Consider the following 20909-nt stretch of genomic DNA (forward strand, 5'->3'; position numbering starts at 1 on the left):
AGGCTGGAGTGCAGTGGCACGATCTCAGCTCACTGCAACCTCTGTCTCCCAGGTTCAAGTGATTCTTGTGCCTCAGCCTCTCGAGCAGCTGGAATTGCAGACATGCCCCACACCACACCCGGCCAATTTTTGTATGTATAGTAGAGACAGGGCTTCACCATGTTGGCCAGGCTGGTCTTGAACTCCTGATCTCAGATGATCCACCCACCTCAGCCTCCCAAAGTGCTGGGATTACAGGTGTGAGCCACCACACCAGGACCTGAGTATATATTCAAAGGAGTTGAAATGGGTATGCCAAAGCGATATCTTTACTCCTATGTTTATTGTAACATTATTCACTATAGTCAAGATATGGAAGTGACCTAGATGTCCATTGGATGAATGGATTTAAAAAATGTGGTGGCCGGGCGTGGTGGCTCACCCCTGTAATCGCAGCACTTTTTGGGAGGCCGAGGCAGGAGGATCACGAGGTCAGGAGTTTGAGATCAGCCTGACCAACATGGTGAAACCCTGTCTCTACTAAAAATACAGAAATTAGCCAGGCATGGCGGCACGTGTCTGTAATCCCATTTACTCAGAAGGCTGAGGCAGGAGAAGTGCTTGAACCCAGGAGGTGGAAGTTGCAGTGAGCCGAGATTGCACCACTGCACTCCAGCCTGGGCAACAGAGCGAGACTCCGTTTCAAAAAAAAAAAAAATGTGGTATATATACACAATGGAATACTATTCAGCCTTCAAAAAGAGGGAAATTATATTATTCGTGACAACATAGATGAACCTGGAGGACATTGTATTAAGTGAAATAAGCCAAGCACAGAAAAACAGAAACTCTATGATCTCACTTAAAACGTGGACTCTAAAAATGTTGAACTTGTAGAGAGTAGAATGGTTGTTACTAGAATCTGGGGCTGTGTGGGAGGGGGCTAGAGAGATGTTGACCAAAGGGTACAAAGTTTTAGTGAGACAGGAGGGATAAGCTTTAGTGATCTATTACACAGAATGATGACTAAAATAATAAAATAACAATGCATTGTTTTCTTTCTGTCTCTCTGTCTCTTTCTTTTTTTCTTTTAGAGATGGGGTTTCAACATGTTGCCCAGGCTGGTCTCGAACTCCTGACCTCAAGTGATCCACCCACCTTGGCCTCCCAAAGTGCTGGGATTACAGGCATGAGCCACTGCGTCTTACTGATAATGCATTGTATATTTCAAAATTACTGAAAGAGTAGATTTTAAATGTTTTCACCACAAATAATTTAAAAGTATGTGAGGTGACAGATATGATAATTGGCTATTCCACAATGTGTATTAGTCTGTTTTCACGCTGCTGATAAAGACATACCCAAGACTGGGCAATTTACAAAAGAAAGAGGTTTAATGGATTTACAGTTCCGAGTGGCTGGGGAGGACTCACAATCATGGTGGAAGGCAAGGAGGAGCAAGTCACATCTTACATGGATGGCAGCAGGTAGTGAGAGAGAGAGAGAGAGAGCTTATGCAGAGAAACTCTAGCTTATAAAGCCATCAGTTCTCATGAGACTTGTTCACTATCATGAGAACAGCATGGAAAAGACCTGCCCCCCATGATTCAGTTACCTCCCACTGGGTCCCTCCCACAACCTGTGAGAATTCAAGATGAGGTATGGGGTGGAGACACAGCCAAACCACATCAACTATGTAAATATATATTAATGCATCACATTGTACTCTATAAATATATACAATTATTTGTCAATTAGAAATTTAAAAAAATTTTTAAGTTACCAATGTCTAATAGTTTAACCAATCTTGACTATATAATGCAACCTCCATAGAAACACTAAAAAAAGGAGTCTGGAGAACTTCCAGATTGGTGAACACATACAGGTGCTGGAGGTTGCCATGCCCAGAGAGGGCATGGAAGCTCTGCACCCACCAACCCTCCACCCGTTGCCCAATTTACCTCTTACATTTGGCTGTTCCTGAGTTAAGTGAACACAAAGGATTTAACCTTCATTAAACAGATCACGTGTTATGATTTCACTGCAGCCATAGTGCCGCTTATTAACTCTACAGAGCAAACCTTTGTATCACTTACTAACATGACATGTAGTTTGCTGTATCAACTTATATGACAGTTACAAATGTCAATATGACTGAGCACAGTGGCTCACGCCTGTAATCCCAACACTTTGGGAGGCCAAGGCAGGCAGATCACCTGAGGTAAGGAGTTCGAGACCAGCCAGTCAACATGGCAAAACCTCGTCTCTACTAAAAATACAAAAATTAGCCAGGCTTGGTGACGTGTGCCTATAATCCCAGCTGCTCAGGAGGCTGAGGCAGGAAAATCACTCAAACCTGGGAGGCAGAGGTTGCAGTGAGCTGAGGTTGCGCCACTGCACTCCAGCCTGGGTGACAGAGTGAGACTCTATCTCCAAAAAATAAAAATAAAGTAAGAATGTCAATATATAAGAAGGAATAGAAAACTGATAGGATTTTGCTCTTTTGCTAAAATACATTATATTGTATCTTTGAGATTGTACTAGTACAAAGTGTAATAAAACTAGATGTTTATTAAACCATTTAAATCATTGGTAAGTATACAAGAGCACTGAAGCATTTAATAGACAAAGTAATGTTAATCTATTGGTTACTTGCTCCTGCATTGTCATGCTGTTATAATTTACTTCATCACCTTGCTATTTGATACATAGTGTGAATTTCTCTTGTCATCTTAACTATTGTAAAGACGAATTTTCATCTTACTACACAATCAAAATGGCGTTGATGGTAATGAACTCCAGAGCCTGGGCCTGAACAGGGAGGTGGTCTCTCAGGCTTGATGCTCAGGCCTATATCTCTCAATGTTTGCCCTATCTCTTAAATATATGTAATGTCATAAAATGCTTTTGAATCTTTTTAAAAAGTGTCAAGCTCATGAAAGACAGCCTAAGAAACTATTACAGATTGGAGGAAACTAAGGAAAAATAAAACTGAATGCAGTGTGTATCCTAGATCAGAGAAAGAACATTAGTGGAGAAAGAACATTAGTGAAATGTGAATAATTTGAGCTAATAATATTGTACCAGTAGCCGGATATGGTGGTGGGTGCCTGTAATCCCAGCTACTTGGAAGGCTGAGGCAGGAGAATCTCTTGAACCGGGGAGATAAAGGTTACAGTGAGCCGAGACCTCACCATTGCACTCCAGCCTGGAAAACAAGAGCAAAACTCCGTCTCAAAAAAAAAAAAAAAAAAAAAAAGAGTGTTAATTTCTTGGTTTTGAGCATTGTACTGTGGTTTTGTAAACTGTTAACATTAGGACAAGTGGAGTGAGTGGTATACAGGAGCTCCACTATTTTGCAACTTTCCTGTAAGTCTAAAATGGGTTTAAAATTAAAAATTTTTTAAAACTTAAAAGCAAACACCAAAATCCTTTCATTTACAAATTTAGCAAATATTTATTAAGTGCCTTCTATGTACCAGGCACTGGACATTGAAAATATTAATAGAATAGTTAACCAGATAGACCAGGTTCCTACCATCATGGAGATTAACATAACACAATGGTGAGGTATGAAGATGGGTTACTAGACAAATAATTACAGTGATTTAAAAATAAAAATGCTGCCCATGGCTGGGTGTGGTGGCTCACACCTGTAATCCTAGCACTTTGGGAGGACAAGGCGGGAAGATCACTTGAGGTCAGGAGTTCAAGACCAGACTGACCAATATGGTGAAACCCCATCTCTGCTAAAAATACAAAAATTAGCCAGGTGTGGCACACTCCTGTAATCCCAGCCACTCGGGAGGCTGAGGCAGGAGAATCGCTTGAACCTAGGAGGCAGAGATTGCAGTCAGCCGAGATCGTGCCCCTGCACTCCAGCCTGGGCAACAGAGCCAGACTGTGTCTTAAAAAAAAAAAAAAACTACCTGGAAAAGGAAGATGTAAATGAGCAACCTCACCTGGTCTGTGATGTCAAAATCTTCCCTGAGACCTGAAAAAGGAGTAGATGTCATGGGGGTGGATGGAGGGCACATGGCACGTTTCAGCACCTAACAGCAGGTCCGTGTGAATGAAGCCTCTGGAGCAAACAGGAGAGTGACTGCAGAGAGCAGAAAGCAGTCAGTCGTAGGATTCTTTATGGCTTTCTACTCCAACCTAAGAGTGGCAGGATGCCCTGAATAATTTTAAGTGTGGGACTGATATGATCAGGTTTTTGTCTTTTTAAGATCCCTGTAAGTCAACTACAGAGGAAAAAGAGTAGATCTTGGGAAAACCTAAGAAGCAGCAACACGTAGAAGGCAGGCAAAGGAAAAAGAGACTAGATCACAGCTCCCTGAGAGAGACGGTGGAAGTAAAGCAAGAGTCACCAGTCACCAGTCACCAGTATCAGATACTGTCTTGGAAGAAGTAATGAGGTCAGGCCAGGCCTGATGGCTCACACCTGTAATCCCAGCACCAGGCCGAGGCGGGTGGATCACTTGAGCTAAGGAGTTTGAAACCAGCCTCGGCAACATGGTGAAACCTCACTTCTACTAAAAATACAAAAATTAGCCAGGCATGGTAGTGTACACCTGTAATTCCCAGCTACTTGGGAGGCTGAAGTGGGAGGACAGCTTGGGTCCAGGAGGCAGAGGTTGCAGTGAGCTAAGATCACACCACTGCACCCTAGCCAGGACAACAGAGCCAGACTGTATCTTAAAAAAAGAAAAAAAAAAAAAAAAGTAATGAGGTCCATTGCATGAACAACAACATGAAGGTTTTTGGTGGTCATAACCAGAGCAGTTTCAGCAGAGTACTGAGGGCAGAACAAAAGCCAGACTATAGAGAACTGAGAAATGGGCGATGAGGAAGTAGAGAAAGTATTGACAATTTTTTGAAGAGTTGTGGCCTTGAAAAAAAGAGAGGATGGTAGTTGCAAAAGGGGTGTGTGGCCAGTGAGAGTTTTTAATGTTGGAGAGACATTAAATTATTATTATTTTGAGACGGTCTCACTCTGTCACCCAGGCTGGAGTGCAGTGGCTTGATCTCTGCTCACTGCAATCTCCACCCCCTCGGCTCAAGCATTTCTTGTGCCTCAGCCTCCCAAGTAGCTGGGATTACAGGCATGCACTACCACACCCGGCTAATTTTTGTACTTTTAGTAGGGACGGGGTTTCACCATGTTGATCAGGCTGGTCTCGAACTCCTGACCTCAATGATCCGCCCACCTCATCCTCCCAAAGTGCTGGATTACAGGTGTGAGCCACCACGCCCAGCCTAATTTCTTTCCTTTTAAGCCACTCTTCTCTTCACTTTCTTCCCTATCCAGTCTAGATCCCACTGTCTAGTGTTTTCTAAGGTAAGAAAGATTTCAGAAGGGGCGTGGCCTCCGAAGTGGGTGACTGAAGTAGAAAGATAGTGAAAAACATTGAGGTTGAAGAAGTCAAGGAAATGAAAGGTTCCAGTAGTTGTTCTGAACTCTGGCTCGAATCAAAATCACTTGTGGGGCATTTAAAAAATATGTAGATGGCAGATTTTCACCTCTCAGATTCTGACCTAGGAGCTCTCTGGTGGAACCTGGATGTCTATGTATTTACATCTGTGTATTTTTAAATCACTACATTAGACTCATTACTACACTAGTGTGTCTAATGCACAGCTCAGACAGAACCACTACACAGGCAGTGAGCTTCACTGGTATTCCTTAGGCATGGATTTTGGTATCCATGGGGGTTCTGGAACCAGTGTAACAGACATAAAATACTAATTTAGCACACTTTGGGAAAACTACAATTAGGTAATCTCTGGAGCCCTCTTCAGTTTGTACTGAAAAGAAAAATGGATCAGTCTGAGCTGTTCTGCACCCTGGGTGCAGAACATCGCCCCACTGCACCCATTGCAGGGCGCACATGTTTAGAGTCATTTTGTTCCAGACTGACCCATTATCTTCACGTTCCTGGAATTTATGATACAAAGAATAATGTATAGCCAATCAATACCTTATGTGATTTTGATGTAGATTTTTGGTAAACAGCTCAGGAACTGCTCCTTATTTTCCTTTAAAAACCCACTTATGGCTGGGCGCGGTGGCTCATGCCTGTAATCCCAGCACTTTGGGAGACCGAGACGGGCGCATCACCACGTCAGGAGTTCGAGACCATCCTGGCCAACATGATGAAACCCCGTCTCTACTAAAAATACAAAAATTAGCTAGGCGTGGTGGTGCACGCCTGTAGTCCCAGCTATTTGGGAGGCTGAGGCAGAAAAATCACTTGAACCTGGGAGGCAGAGGTTTCAGTGAGCTGAGATCTCACCACTGCATTCCAGCCCAGGCGACAGTGTGAGACTCTGTCTCAAAAAAAAAAAAAAAATCCACTTATAACTGCTGTTAATCAGAGTGTATTTTCATGGCAACTTGAATCTATGCTCCCAAGTTGCAGTCCTCAAGCTTGGCCCAAATAAGCTCTCCACTTAGATTAACTTTGCCTCAACTTCTTCCTTTTAGGTCAACATACCTGGCCTAAGGAGGCAGGATTGAGTGACTCTCACTCACCACTGGTGTTTCTCTTTGAAAGTGGCGCTTGGCACCAGCATGAACTCCCCGTCCTCAGCAGTCCCACCAGGTGTTTTGGGTAAGTTCTCCTGAATTCAGACCTCCCATTATTTGGGTGAAGGTGTAGACATTATTTGGGCTGTTTTTCAAACCTTCCCTTTTCCTTAAGAGTGAGGGCTTCAATCGGAGATTCAGGTCAAGGTATCTGCAGAGAACTGCCTTTTTTTTTCTGCCTCTGTCACAGCGGAAAGTTCAGGTCAAGGTTTTTCTGCTTCTGCCTCAGGACGGGAGGTTAGGGTAAGGGATTGGCAGTGTGGCACCTATGGTCTCATTTTATACAACATGCTTTTAAGATTGCAGCTGTGTTTTATTTTTGGGAATTGGGGCTTGGTTTTTCATTTGTGACCATCACCAGCTGGGTTTGTGTATGACACTTACGGGGCGTCCTCTCGTAAATATCTAGGAAAGTGGACCCACCTAACACATGGTGGTCGTAAGCAGCAGTAGCCAAAATGGGATCCTTTGAAATGTAAAGTATTCATTTGCATACACAATTAAGGGGGGAAAGCTGGTTTTAGAACCAGACAACCTGAAGAGGAGACCTACTTGAGGTTTGTCCTGGCTGAAATCTGATAAGAAATTTGGAAAGACTTTTTATGTTACAGCTCTGTGGTCAGAAATCAGCTTAATTAAAAGCCTATATTTAGGTTATAATGTTTTCTGGAGCAAGGAAGGCCTCTCCACTTTTTTCTCTTTTAGATCCTGTTTCTGGGAATTTTTTTAGCCAGCTGAAGTCCCTTTTTAAATGTGTTCCTTCCCTGTTTGCTTCCTATGTTGGCATTTTTGCTGAGAAAAATGTAAAACTTCATTGGCCTTTTTGAAAGCTTTTGTAGAAGGAGCACTGTGGACGCATTGCATAGCCTGGTATTGTGGTGTTTCCTTCTTTTGGGGGACTGGGGAATAAATATAAAAGTGAGATTTTTGATTTTTAAATATCTAGGTGCACTGCCTTCCAGTTGTGCCTGCCTTTCACGTATTTAAATATTAGGCCCTGGAAACTGCAGATACTTTCTTTGTCCTGTATTCATTAAAGGGTTCATCCTGAAGTTAGTTCGTTCATGTTTCTGCAGAAGACATGATTTCATTCTTTTTTGTGGCTGCATGGTATTCCACGTGCAGGTTTGTTACATAGACATGTCGCGTAGCAATGTGTTCTGGGTTTCTGATGTATACATCACTCTAATAGTGAACATTGCACCTAGTAGGTAATCTTTCAACCCTAACCCCTGTCCCACCCTCCCTCCTTTTGGAGTCTCCAGTGTCTGTTGTTCCCCTCTGTATGTCTACATGCACCCATTGTTTAGCTCCCACTTACAAGTGGGAATGTGAAGTCTTTGATTTTCAGTTTCTGAGTTATTTCACTTAGGATAACAGCCTCCAACTCCATCCATGTTACTGCAAAAGGCATGATTTCATTCTTTTTTATGGCTGCCTAGTATTCCATGTTGTATATATGTTACATTTTCTTTATCGAATCATCCGTTGATGGACACTGAGGTTGATTCCATGACTTTGCTGTTGTGAATGGTGCTGTGATAAACATACAAGTGCAGGTGTCTTTTTTTATATAATAATTTATTTATCTCTGGATAGGTACCCAGTAGTGGGATTGCTGGGTCGAAAGGTAATTCTATTTTTAGTTCTTTGAGAAATTTCTATGCTGTTTTTCATTGAGGTTGTACTAATACTAATTTACATTCCCACCAGCAGTGTATACATGTTTCCACTTCTCTCCATCCTCACCAACATCCGTTGTTGTTTTTTTGTTTTTTTTGTTTTTTTTTTGAGATGGAGTCTTGCCATGTCGCCCAGGCTGGAGTGCAGTGGTGTGATCTTGGCTCAGTGCAACCTCCGTCTCCCAGGCTTAAGCGATTCTCCTGCCTCAGCCTTCTGAATAGCTGGGATTACAGGCATGCGCCGCCGTACCCGGCTAATTTTTGTATTTTTAGTAGAGACGGGGTTTCACCATGTTGGTCAGGCTGGTCTCGAACTCCTGACCACATGATCCGCCTGCCTTGGCCTCCCAAAGTGCTAGGATTACAGGCGTGAGCCACTGCGCCTGGCCAACATCCATTGTTTTTTGACTTTTTAATCATAGCCATTCTGATTGGTGTGAGATGGTATCTCCTTGTGGTTTGAATTTGCATTTCACTGTTGATGAATGATGTTAAGCATTGTTTCATATGTTCGTTGGCTGCTCGTATGTCCTACTTTTTGATGGGGTTGTTTTTTTTTTTCTTGTTGAGTTCCTTGTAGATTCTAGATATTAGTCCTTTGTCAGATGCATGGTTTGCAAATATTTTCTCCTGTTGTCTGTTTACTGTGTTGAAAATTTCTTTTGCAGTGCAGAAGCTTCTTAAGTCCCAGTTCTTTATCTTTGCTTTTGTTGCATTTGCTTTTGAGGTCTTAGTCGTAAATTCTTTGCCTGGGCCAATGTCCAGAAGAGTTTTTCCTAGGTTTTCTTCCAGGTTTCTTATAGTTTCAGGTCTTATGCTTAGGTCTTAATGTAATACATCTTGAGTTAATTTTTGTAGACGGTTAAAGATATAGGGGTCCTGGCCGGGCGCGGTGGCTCATGCCTGTAATCCTAGCACTTTGGGAGGATGAGGTGAGGTCAGGAGATCGAGACCATCCTGGCCAACATGGTGAAACCCTGTCTCTACTAAAAAATACAAAAAATTAGCTGGGCGTGGTGGCACGTGCCTGTAATCCCAGCTACTCAGGAGGCTGAGGCAGGAGAAATCGCTTGAAACAGGGAGTCGGAGGTTGCAGTGAGCCGAGATCATGCCACTGCACTCCAGCCTGGTCAACAGAGCAAGACTGAAAAGAGCCGGGCACATTCCTCAGCCCCGGGCTCAAAACAAACAAGCCCAGTACAAACACATCCCATCCTCCCATCCCACCACATATTGCCATATATCTCTCAAACTTCCTGAGCCCAGTACAAACACCACCAGGAAAGTCTTCGATAAGGAGACAGCCGTTCAAAGTTTTACTGAAAGAGCGGGAACCAAAAGAATTCCTTTGTTCCCCTGTAACTTTCAGGCTATAAAAGCAAACACTCGCATTGTTCAGGGCCCTCTTGTATGCTGTGGAATGGAAGGACCAGGTTCGAACTTGTAGTAAAGATCCTTGCCACTTGGCTTTGACTCTGGACTCTGGTGGTCTTCTTTAAGGAACTAACGGTCTAGGCATAACATCTGGGGGCTTGTCCGGGATTCCCCAAGCCCACCAGACCCCTGGTCAACGGATCTGCTAGGATCGATCTACTGATAGGTGAGCTGGCTCGTCTCCGTTTGTCTGTTTGTGTCTGTTCTGAATCTGAATCTGTGACTCGCGAGGTCTGAAACTGGAGCTGGCACAGTCCTGGCGGACGCGCTATAGGACGGCCAGCGGAGACCGGTAGGAGACGTCCCCTGGCTCTCATCTGATCTAAATTGCAATCTGAACTGCCCCGGTTTGGCGGGCAGCAGCTATCTCTGATCTGGGCTGCCCCAGCGCGATCGCGATCCAGGCAGCTAACTCTGACCCGGGCTTCCGGTGCGCGCTTGCAATCTGAACTGCCCCGGTTTGGCGGGCAGCAGCTATCTCTGATCTGGGCTGCCCCAGCGCGCTCGCGATCCAGGCAGCTAACTCTGACCCGGGCTTCCGGTGCGCGCTTGCAATCTGAACTGCCCCAGTTTGGCGGGCAGCAGCTATCTCTGATCTGGGCTGCCCCAGCGCGATTGCGATCCAGGCAGCTAACTCTGACCCGGGCTTCCGGTGCGCGCTTGCAATCTGAACTGCCCCGGTTTGGCGGGCAGCAGCTATCTCTGATCTGGGCTGCCCCAGCGTGCTCGCGATCCAGGCAGCTAACTCTGACCCGGGCTTCCGGTGTGCGCTTGCAATGTGAACTGCCCCAGTTTGGCGGGCAGCAGCTATCTCTGATCTGGGCTGCCCCAGCGCGCTTGCGATCCAGGCAGCTAACTCTGACCCGGGCTTCCGGTGCGTGCTTGCAATCTGAACTGCCCCGGTTTGGCGGGCAGCAGCTATCTCTGATCTAGGCTGCCCCAGCGCGCTCGCGATCCAGGCAGCTAACTCTGACCCGGGCTTCCGGTGCGCGCTTGCAATCTGAACTGCCCCAGTTTGGTGGGCAGCAGCTATCTCTGATCTGGGCTGCCCCAGCGCGATCGCGATCCAGGCAGCTAACTCTGACCCGGGCTTCCGGTGCGCGCTTGCTATCTGAACTGCCCCGGTTTGGCGGGCAGCAGCTATCTCTGATCTGGGCTGCCCCAGCACGCTCGCGATCCAGGTAGCTAACTCTGACCCGGGCTTCCGGTGCGCGCTTGCAATCTGAACTGCCCCAGTTTGGCGGGCAGCAGCTATCTCTGATCTGGGCTGCCCCAGTGCGCTCGCGATCCAGGCAGCTAACTCTGACCAGGGCTGCCAAAGTGCGCCTGCGATTAGATATCATTAATGAGTCAGATCAGATTTCCTTTACGGGGATTCTAACCCACATTCCTTTACAGGAAGAGACTACAAATTATTACAGGATAGGTAATACCCAGAGCACTCCTCTATCTCTCCTTACGAATAATTTCAAAGAAGTTAGAGCAAGGGGCCATGATCTTGGTATAGAAATCAAGAAAGGAAAGCTAATTACTCTGTGTCGCTCCGAATGGCCTGCCTTTGATGTAGGGTGGCCACCCGAAAGGACCTTCCGACTTGCTGTCATCACTAAGGTAAAGTCCAAGATTTTCCTACCTAGGCGTGCAGGCCACTTAGATCAAATCCCATATATCCTCATATGGCAGGACCTTGTTGAGAACCCGCCTCCTTGGCTGTCCCCTTTCCAATTAGCCTCTGAACCCTGTAAGGCACTGGTTGCTCGACCACTAAAATCCAAGCAACCAACTGCCCCCCCCCATCCTGTTCTACCTGACAGCGGGGACCCACTGTTCACAGAACCCCCTCCGTACCCCTCCGGGCCCCAGGCCCCAGCCCCCCTGGCTGAGCTGCGGGAAGGAGAAGGCGGACAGGAGGCGGCCGGCACACACAGGCCCGCTGAAAAGGAAAGTAACATTGAAAGGCCGGCGGGGCAGACGCGAAGGCGCACTTCACGGACTAGCCCCCCTCAGCCGCCTGACTCCACGGTGGCTTTACCCCTTCGGGAAATAAGACCCCCAGATGACACAGGAATCCCCAGGCTCCAGTACTGGCCATTCTCCACCAGTGATCTGTAAAACTGGAAGACTCAGAGTGCTCGGTTTTCAGACAACCCCAAAGATTTACTGGCTTTACTGGATAGTGTCATGTTCACCCACCAGCCCACTTAGGATGATTGTCAGCAGCTCCTCCGAATCTTGTTCACCACGGAAGAGCGAGAGAGAATACAGATAGAAGCTAGAAAGCTGGTCCCGGGGGACGACGGTCAACCGACTGCCAACCCCGACCTCATAAACGCAACCTTTCCTCTGACCAGGCCGGCGTAGGACTACAACACGGCAGAAGGTAGAGGACGGCTACACCTTTATCGCCAGACTCTAATGGCAGGTCTCCGGGCAGCTGCTCGCAAGCCCACTAATTTGGCTAAAGTATATTCTATTCTGCAAGGAAAGACAGAGAGCCCAGCTACCTACTTAGAAAGATTAATGGAAGCTTTTAGACAGTACACCCCCATAGATCCAGAGGCTCCAAGAAGTCAGGCAGCTATTGTAATGTCTTTCGTAATCAGGCAGCCCCAGATATTAAGAGAAAACTCCAGAAATTAGAAGACTTGGAAGGAAAGCGGATTCAGGACCTCCTTCAGATAGCACAGCAGGTTTACAATAACAGAGATACTCCAGAGGAAAAGCAATTTAAGGCCACTAAAAAAAAATGACCAAGGTCCTGGCAGCAGTAGTACAGAAAGAGCATCTACAGCCAGAGGTAACATATCTAAGGTACCTGCTTAAAGGAAGGCAGCGCTGGCTAACAGACGCCCGGAAACAAACTGTTCTGCAGATCCCCAGGCCACAATCCACCCGACAAGTGAGAGAATTCCTGAGGTTGGCAGGATTTTGCAGACTATGGATACCTAGGTTCGCAGAACTGGCTAAACCCTTGTATCAGGCAATACGGGGGCAACAGCCATTTAATTGGACAGACGAAGCCGAGTTGGCCTTCCAACAGATTAAAACCGCCCTACTCTCCGCGCCTGCACTAGGACTACCTAATGTTACCAAGCCCTTCCACTTATACGTGGATGAGAATAAAGGTGTCGCCAAGGCAGTAATAACTCAGAACTTAGGCCCCTGGCGGAGGCCAGTTGCCTGTCAAAGAAGTTAGACCCAGTAGCTGCCAGGTGGCCCCCTTGTCTCCGAATGATTGCGGCCACGGCTCTGATGGTGCAAGATGCTGATAAACTTGTCATAGGGCAAGAATTGCGGGTCGTTACTCCACATGCCATCGAAGGTGTACTCAAACAGCCACCTAATCGATGGATGAGTAACGCCCGGCTCACCCACTACAAAGGACTACTACTAAATCCTCTCAGGATAATTTTCCTGCCCCCAACGACCTTAAACCCTGCCTCGCTGCTGCCCAACCCGGACCTGGACGCCCCACTCCATGACTGCACCAAGATACTAGCTCAGGTGCACGGAGTTCGAGAAGACCTGCAGGACCGCCCACTTCCTGACGCCGACCTCGTCTAGTTCACTGATGAGAGCAGCTTCATGCATCAAGGCCAGAAGTACGCTGGAGCGGCAGTAACTTCAGAGACTGAGGTAATCTGGGCGGAACCCCTGCCCCCGGGGACATCGGCCCAGGAGGCCGAACTGATAGCGCTCACCCAAGCTCTTACCTTAAAGGCGGGGAAAAAGCTGACAGTATATACAGACAGCCGATATGCTTTTGCAACGGCGCATATACGTAAGGCCATTTACAAGGAACGAAGGTTACTGACGGCTGAAGGAAAAAAGATAAAAAACAAGCAAAAGATCCTAGCCCTGCTAACAGCCCTATGGAGGCCAGAAAAATTAGCCTTTGTACATTGCCCAGGGCATCAGAAACTAACTACTCCAACTGCTCAAGGCAACTTTCTGGCAGACCAAACTGCAAGGAATGTGGCGAAGGCTCCCAGCCAACTCCTTGCACTCCAGCTCCCTGACCCGGGCCCCCAGGACTTGCCATATTTCCCTGAATATTCAGAACAAGATCTCCAGTGGATTGACAAACTTCCCCTGAAACAAATCCAGAATGGGTGGTGGACTGATACTAATGACCAAACCATCCTACCAGAAAAATTAGGACAACAGGTGTTAGAACACATCCACTGAACCACCCACCTGGAGGCCCGGTGGATGATAGACCTGATCAGACGCTCCAAGCTCAAAATCAGACATATAGCTGAGACAGCCAGCAATATCGTGACAAGTTGCAAAGTCTGCCAGCTTAACAACGCATACCCCCAATCTCAAGCTGCAACAGGAACAAGGCTCAGAGGAACCAGGCCTGGTATCTACTAGGAAGTAGATTTTACTGAAATAAAGCCAGGAAAGTACAGGTACCGGTACTTACTTGTCTTTGTAGATACTTTTTCAAGGTGGACTGAAGCATTCCCAACCAAAAAAGAAACTGCTCAAGTCGTAGCAAAGAAAATTCTGGAAGATATCCTTCCCAGGTATGGCTTCCCCGTCCAGATAAGGTCAGATAATAGGCCCGCTTTCGTCGCTAAGGTAAGTCAGGATTTGGCTTCCATCCTTAAGGCAAATTAGAAACTACATTGCGCTTACAGGCCCCAGAGTTCAGGACAGGTAGAAAGGATGAATCGGACCTTAAAAGAGACCTTAACTAAATTGACTATAAAGACTGGCGCTAATTAGGTAGTCCTTCTCCCCTATGCTCTGTTCCAGGCCCGTAATACCCCTTACAAACTAGGCCTTACCCCTTACGAAATCATGTATGGCAGACCTCCACCCCTAGTTCCTAGCTTAAAAGATGATCTGCTTAAGTCTGAAACAGAAAATGTCTCTGAATTCTTATTTTCTCTACAAGCCTTACAGAAAATTCACCAAGAAATCTGGCCCAAGCTGAAAGAGCTATATGAGACCAGTCCCCCACCGACACCCCATCCGTACCAGCCAGGAGACTAGGTCCTGGTTAAGCAACACCGACAAAAGACCCTAGAGCCCAGGTGGAAAGGACCACTCCAAGTACTCCTGACCACACCCACCGCCCTGAAGGTAGAAGGCATTGCGTCGTGGATCCACTACACCCACGTCAAGCCAGTGGACCCAACCTCCGACCTTCTAGGGCCAATCACGGCGGCGGCTGAAGCACCGGACACGTGGACTGTGGACAGAGCTAAGAACAACCCCTTAAAACTCACCCTGCGCCGGCAGCATAGCTCACTGCAAACATGCAGTTAGGTAGTCTAACTCTAACATTAGTCGCCCTAGTGGCCGCTGAGGAAAACATAAAGCCAGCTCCTAATCCTTTTGTCTGGAGATTCTGGCTTTATGAAAACCAAACCCACCCTAGGCAACCTCATAAGCCCAAGAAATTAGTGGCCAGTGCAGATTGCCCCTCCTCAAAGTGCAATAGCCCAATTTTACTAAATTTTACCGATTTCCCAGTAGCCAAACCAGTGGCACCAATAATATGCTTCGAGTATGATCAGACTAAATACAATTGTAAGCACTATTAGTGGCACCAAAGTGCCGGCTGCCCTTATAACTATTGTAACATCCATAAATACCAATGGTGAGGTGAAAAAGAACAGATAGATCCCAGATGGCCCTTTCATCGCAGACGAGATAGAGACCTTTCATATACATAGATAGTTAGAGACCCCTGGAACTCCCGCTGGACCACGCCTCAACACAAGGCTATATACTACTCCTCCGCCTCCACATGGCCTAGCAGTCACCTCTATCTGTGGCAGGGTCTAGTGCAGGTACGGCCCCTGGTCCATGGAAATATCCAGCGACAAGAAAACCGCCTGACACAAGATTTACATCCTTTTTCCTGGTTAAAATTATTGCAAGAAAGATTAGAACTTGCTAACCTTACCGGACTTCACAGCCTGTCTGGCTGCTTTCTGTGTGCCACTCTAAGGCATCCACCGCTAACCGCTGTCCCCCTGCCATAAAGATCCTCCACCTCTGCCCAAGCTAACAACCACCGAAACCTCTCATATGCCCCTATCCCTAACGTGCCACTATACCTAAACCCCAGTCAAGAAAAGTTTCCCTACTGTTTCTCAAGAACTAATTCCAGCCTCTGCAGCATCACTGCAACGCCCCCTAATATCACCTTAAAGGCTCCGTCAGGCATATTCTTCTGGTGTAATGGAACATTATCTAAAAACCTATCAAGCCCCTCTGTTACCAACCTACTGTGTCTTCCTGTCACATTAGTTCCCCGGTTAACTCTACTTACTGCCGGCGAGTTCCTAAAGTATACCGGTAACTAGACTAGTGCTGTTATTCACCCAGACCCTAGACCGAGACCTGCACGAGCCATATTTCTCCCCCTCATTGCAGGAATCTCCCTCACCGCATCCTTCATGGCGGCCGGACTGGCTGGGGGAGCCCTAGGTCACACCCTCATAGAAAGTAACAAGCTGTACCAACAATTTGCCGTTGCTATAGAGGAGTCAGCTGAGTCCCTTGCCTCCCTCCAGCGGCAGCTCACGTCCCTAGCACAGGTAACCTTGCAGAACCGGAGGGCCTTAGACCTACTCACTGCTGAAAAAGGAAGTACGTGTATGTTTCTAAAAGAAGACTGTTGTTTCTACATAAATGAATCAGGGCTTGTGGAAGACCAGGTCCAACAGTTACGCAAGTTAAGCACAGAAGTAAGAACACGGCAGTTTGCTTCAGCTGCAGACCAATGGTGGAACTCATCTATGTTTTCTCTGTTAGCCCCCTTCCTTGGACCCCTGCTGAGTCTACTATTTCTGCTTACCGTAGGACCTTGTGTTGTTAACAGAATTTTGCGGTTCGTTAAAGAAAAGTTTGACACTGTACAACTCATAGTCCTCAGAGCCCAATACCAACCTATAAACGCTGAAACAGAATCAGACTTATAAGACCCAAGATTGGCTCTAAAAATACCTGAAAAGAAAGGGGGGGAATGAAAAGAGCCAGGCACATTCCTCAGCCCCGGGCTCAAAACAAACAAGCCCAGTACAAACACATCCCATCCTCCCATCCCACCACATATCGCCATATATCTCTCAAACTTCCTGAGCCCAGTACAAACACCACCAGGAAAGTCTCCGATAAGGAGACAGCCGTTCAAAGTTTTACTGAAAGAGCAAGAACCAAAAGAATTCCTTTGTTCCCCTGTAACTTTCAGGCTATAAAAAGCAAACACTCGCATTGTTCAGGGCCCTCTTGTATGCTGTGGAATGGAAGGACCAGGTTCGAACTTGTAGTAAAGATCCTTGCCGCTTGGCTTTGACTCTGGACTCTAGTAGTCTTCTTTAAGGAACTAACGGTCTAGGCATAACAGACTCCGTCAAAAAAAAAAAAAAAAAGATAGGGGTCCGGTATCATTCTTCTACATGTTGGCTATCCAAGTTTTCCTTCACCATTTATTGAATAGGATGTCCTTTCCCCATGTATATTTTTGTTAACTTCGTCAAAGACCAGTTGATTGTAGGTAAGTGGCTTTACTTATGGATTAGCTATTCTGTTCCATTGATCTATGTGTCTGTTTTTGTACCAGTACCATGCTACTTTGTTTCCTGTAGCCTTTTAGTATAATTTGAAGTCACATAATGTGATGCCTCCAGCTTTGTTCTTTTTGCTTAGGATTGCTTTGATTATTCAGGCTCTTTTTTGGTTCCCTAGGAATTTTAGGATTGTTGTTTCTAATTCTGTGAAAAATGACATTGGTAATTTGATAGGAATTGTGCTGAATCTGTAGATTGCTTTGAACAGTATGGCCATTTTAATGATATTGATTCTTCAAATCCATGAGCATAGGATGTTTTTTCATTTGTTTGTGTCATCTGCCATTTCTTTCATCAGTGTTTTATAATTCTCCTTATAGAGATCTTTCACATCTTTGGTTAAATGTATTCCTAGGTAATTTTGTGTGGCTATTGTAAATGAGATTGCCGTTTGTAAATGGGAATGCTATTGTAAATGGGATTTGCCTTGGTTTGGTTCTCAGCTTGAACGTTAAAAGTATATTGAAATATTACTGACTCTTTTATATTAATTTTTTTCTTATTTTTGAATATATGTATGTGTGTATATATATGTGTGTGTGTATATATACGTTTATGTGTGTGTGTATGTGTATATATATGTGTATTTTTTTAAGCAGAGACAGGGTGTCATCATGTTACCCAAGCTGGTCTTGAACTCTCAGGCTCAAGCTATCCTCCCACCTCAGCCTCCCAAAATGCTGGGATTATAGGCATGAGCCACTGTACACTAATTCGTATCTTGAAACTTTTACTGAAGTCATTTATCAAATCTTTGGGGTTTTCTAGGTATAAGATCATGTCATCAGCAAACAGAGATCATTTGACTTACTGTTTTCCAGTGTGAATATCCTTTATTTCTTTCTCTTGCCTGATTGCTGTGGCCAGGACTTCTGGTACTATGTTGAATAGTAGTGGTGAGAGTGTGCATCCTTGTCTTGTTCTAGTTCTTAGGGGAATGCTTTCAACTTTTCCCCATTCGATATGATGTTGGCTGTGGGTTTGTCATATATGGCTTTTATTATTTTGAGGTATATTCCTTTGATGCCTGGTTTGTTGAGGGTTTTTTGGTTTTGTTTTTGTTTTTTAAGACAGGGTCTTACTCTGTCGCCCAGGCTTCAGTGCAGTGGTGTGATCTTGGCTCACTGCAACCTCTGCCTCCCAGGCTGAAGCGATCCTCCCACCTCAGCCTCCCAAGTAGTTGGGACTACAGGCACAAGCCACCACACCCAGCTAATTTTTGTATTTTTTGTAGAGACAGGGCCTCATCATGTTGCCCTAGCTGGTCTCAAACTCTTGGCCTCACGTGATCTGCCTGCCTCGGCCTCCCAAAGTGCTGGGATTACAGGCATGAGCCACCGTGCCTGGCTCCACTGCGCCCCAGCTTCTACCCGTGGGTTCTGTGGCAGGTTCCAGCACTCTTCCCTCAGCCTTCCCCTCCAGCCACGGTCATTCTCACCTGTAACCTTGGTTCTTTCTGCAGACAACTGGCTCTGCCATCTCTAGTTGCCCATCTTGGGGAAAAACCCGTCTGCTTCTCCTGACTGTGGGGCTTCTTCCAAGCTTATGCTTAGGGAATGAAGAACCTATTTCTTAAAGTGTTTTTAAATCACTCCTGAAAGGTCTGACTGTTAATGAAGGAGTTTTGAAATGTTAGATTCCTGCCATGCTTGGAATGGCTGCCTTATCTCACAGGACCATTTCACTGGAACTGCAGTTTTCTCTTTTAAAAAATTGCTCCTCAGAATGGCTTCTTTCTTTATTTCCATCACTCACATTTTAAAATAGATTTCTCAGGTCAACCTTTGTGAACAGAAAAAGATATATTCCTTCATGATTATTAGCAAATAATAATACAATCTTACTCTGTTGTTGAAACATGTGTTTTTCCATCTTTCTAAAGAAAACAGTCACTGTTTCTTGAGGCAGAGAGCATGTGTTCTCTGTTCTGGAAAAGGTAAGAAAAGGACTGAGGCTGAATTTGTTGTTATTGACACATGTACACCTCTGCCTTTTGTAATGTGTGAATCTGAGAAATTCTAAAAGTGCTTTTTGATTCAAGAATGCCACACCTTACTGTGCTCTGTCTGTGTGAAGAATAGTTTGTATGTCTCCTTACAGACTCTGTAAGCCCCTAGGTGGCTGAGACTGCTGGATTTCTTCTGCTGACCCTGGTGCATCTCATTACAGGTCTTCAACCTAAAATTCTATCTTACAAGATCCTTGCCAGGATGCAGATTTGAATACCATAGTGAAGTCTGTACATGAAGAAATGATGCTTTTAGGGAGGAAAAAAAAAGGTAATAACAACCTTCAAGAGCCCCTACATCTCAACTCGGCATAAACAAGGCAAGATTCTGAGAGTGGCCGCCCCTGGAAGCAGAAATTATTCTTGTGGCTATCCATTGGCTCCTGAGGCTCTAATCAGAGATGGGGCACCTTTAGTACCAGGGGAGTGGCTGTTGCCCATAAGGTACTGGACATCAACTTTCAAGAGCAGCCCCAGCTCCTGAAGCTGCTGGTCCTGGTGCATCTCCTGACTTTCATGTAGAAGATAGCAGAGCTTTGGCAACATTACAACATAAGAACTGCAGAGAGGTGTAATCCCAGTGGAAGACTGAATCGAGAGACTCAAAAAGGAAGGTAAACACTTGGAAAAATGAGAATAGTGACATCTCCTTTGCATATTAGAAGGATCACCTTAGGGGAGAGGAGAGGCAGATCTCTGGAGTATTCACTTTGGGGTGAATTCATTCCTTGTGGGGATAAAGAGTAAGAATGGACCCTCACCCATGTGCTCTCCATCGCCTCATCCCAGTAGTTCTCATCTACACTTAAAGTCACTTGGAGACTTTACAATTTAAAATGCTGTTGCTCAGACCCACCCCAGATCAATTAAATCCAAATCTCTGAGTGTAGGGGCTGAACACTGGCTTCTTTTTAAATTGCCATCAGTATTTAGCCAGGGCTGAAAGCCCCTGAGCTCCCCTATGCCGCAACAAGGGGAGTTGCACCCCTGAAGACAGACAGTTCTGCATTGAATTCCCGAACGTCATAGAGGAGTAGAGACGTCACAACCTTTAGGCTTATGTCTTAGAGGGCTTCTCAGTACTGTCTGCCATACCTACACAAAGCAGAATCTCCAGGATTTAAATTTAGCCTTCGTGTCATATATTAACAAGATGCTTCTCTTTTTCCTAGTTATGCCTTCTCAGAATGCTGTTTTTTTCTCAGGAGGGGAACATGGAGGAGAAAGAAATGAATGATGGCTCACAGATGGTGAGATCTCAGGTAAGTTCAGTTTTCCTCTCCTCTGAAATGCCAGTGTTCTCAGAATGTGGGCACTTTTACTTTTTCATTTCTCAGAAGTGCTGAGTCACAAAAATCCAGAGCCCAGGAGATTCATGTGACAGATGATGTACTCTCCACAGCATGTTTTCCATTCACCTATATAGCTCTTTCTAGCTCTTCCCTCCTTCCAGCACTTTCACCAGACTCAATTTCGTGGATTCCTGCCTGTGCTAGACGCTGTGAAGAAAACAAAACAATGGACTGTCTTTTAATCGTCCTTAAATAGCTCATTAAAATTTAAACAATGCTTGCATTCTCTGTGTAAACACAGTGACTGATGCCCAGGCCGCTAGGACTGCTTGG

The 20909-nt window shown here is 45.7% G+C and overlaps 2 protein-coding genes across 6 annotated transcripts in view; both read left to right on the forward strand.

Moving 5' to 3' along the window:
* Positions 1-19079, forward strand: part of LOC129398425 (uncharacterized) — a 33218-nt gene extending 14139 nt beyond the window's left edge. The window contains exons 2-5 of the mRNA XM_063606239.1: positions 6467-6593; positions 14217-14271; positions 14689-14959; positions 16081-19079. Coding sequence (XP_063462309.1) covers positions 6467-6593; positions 14217-14271; positions 14689-14959; positions 16081-16628 — 1001 coding nt within the window. The 3' untranslated portion in view covers positions 16629-19079. The remainder of the gene's footprint in view (positions 1-6466; positions 6594-14216; positions 14272-14688; positions 14960-16080) is intronic.
* Positions 19080-19453: 374 nt separating this feature from the next.
* The window catches only part of ZNF713 (zinc finger protein 713), a 33989-nt gene continuing 32533 nt past the window's right edge, over positions 19454-20909 (forward strand). For 2 of the 5 annotated variants that reach the window (XM_034964141.2, XM_055115968.1), the window contains exons 1-2: positions 19454-19898; positions 20457-20546. Coding sequence is in view for 3 of the 5 variants with exons in the window: in XM_055115968.1 (XP_054971943.1) it covers positions 20472-20546 (75 nt within the window). In the remaining 2 variants the exon portion in view is untranslated. The remainder of the gene's footprint in view (positions 19899-20456; positions 20547-20909) is intronic. The other 3 variants (XM_034964142.2, XM_055115969.1, XM_034964145.3) reach the window with 2 other exon arrangements.

Source organism: Pan paniscus, chromosome 6 (genome assembly GCF_029289425.2).
Source record: "Pan paniscus chromosome 6, NHGRI_mPanPan1-v2.0_pri, whole genome shotgun sequence".
In the NCBI taxonomy this organism is placed as follows: domain Eukaryota; kingdom Metazoa; phylum Chordata; class Mammalia; order Primates; family Hominidae; genus Pan; species Pan paniscus.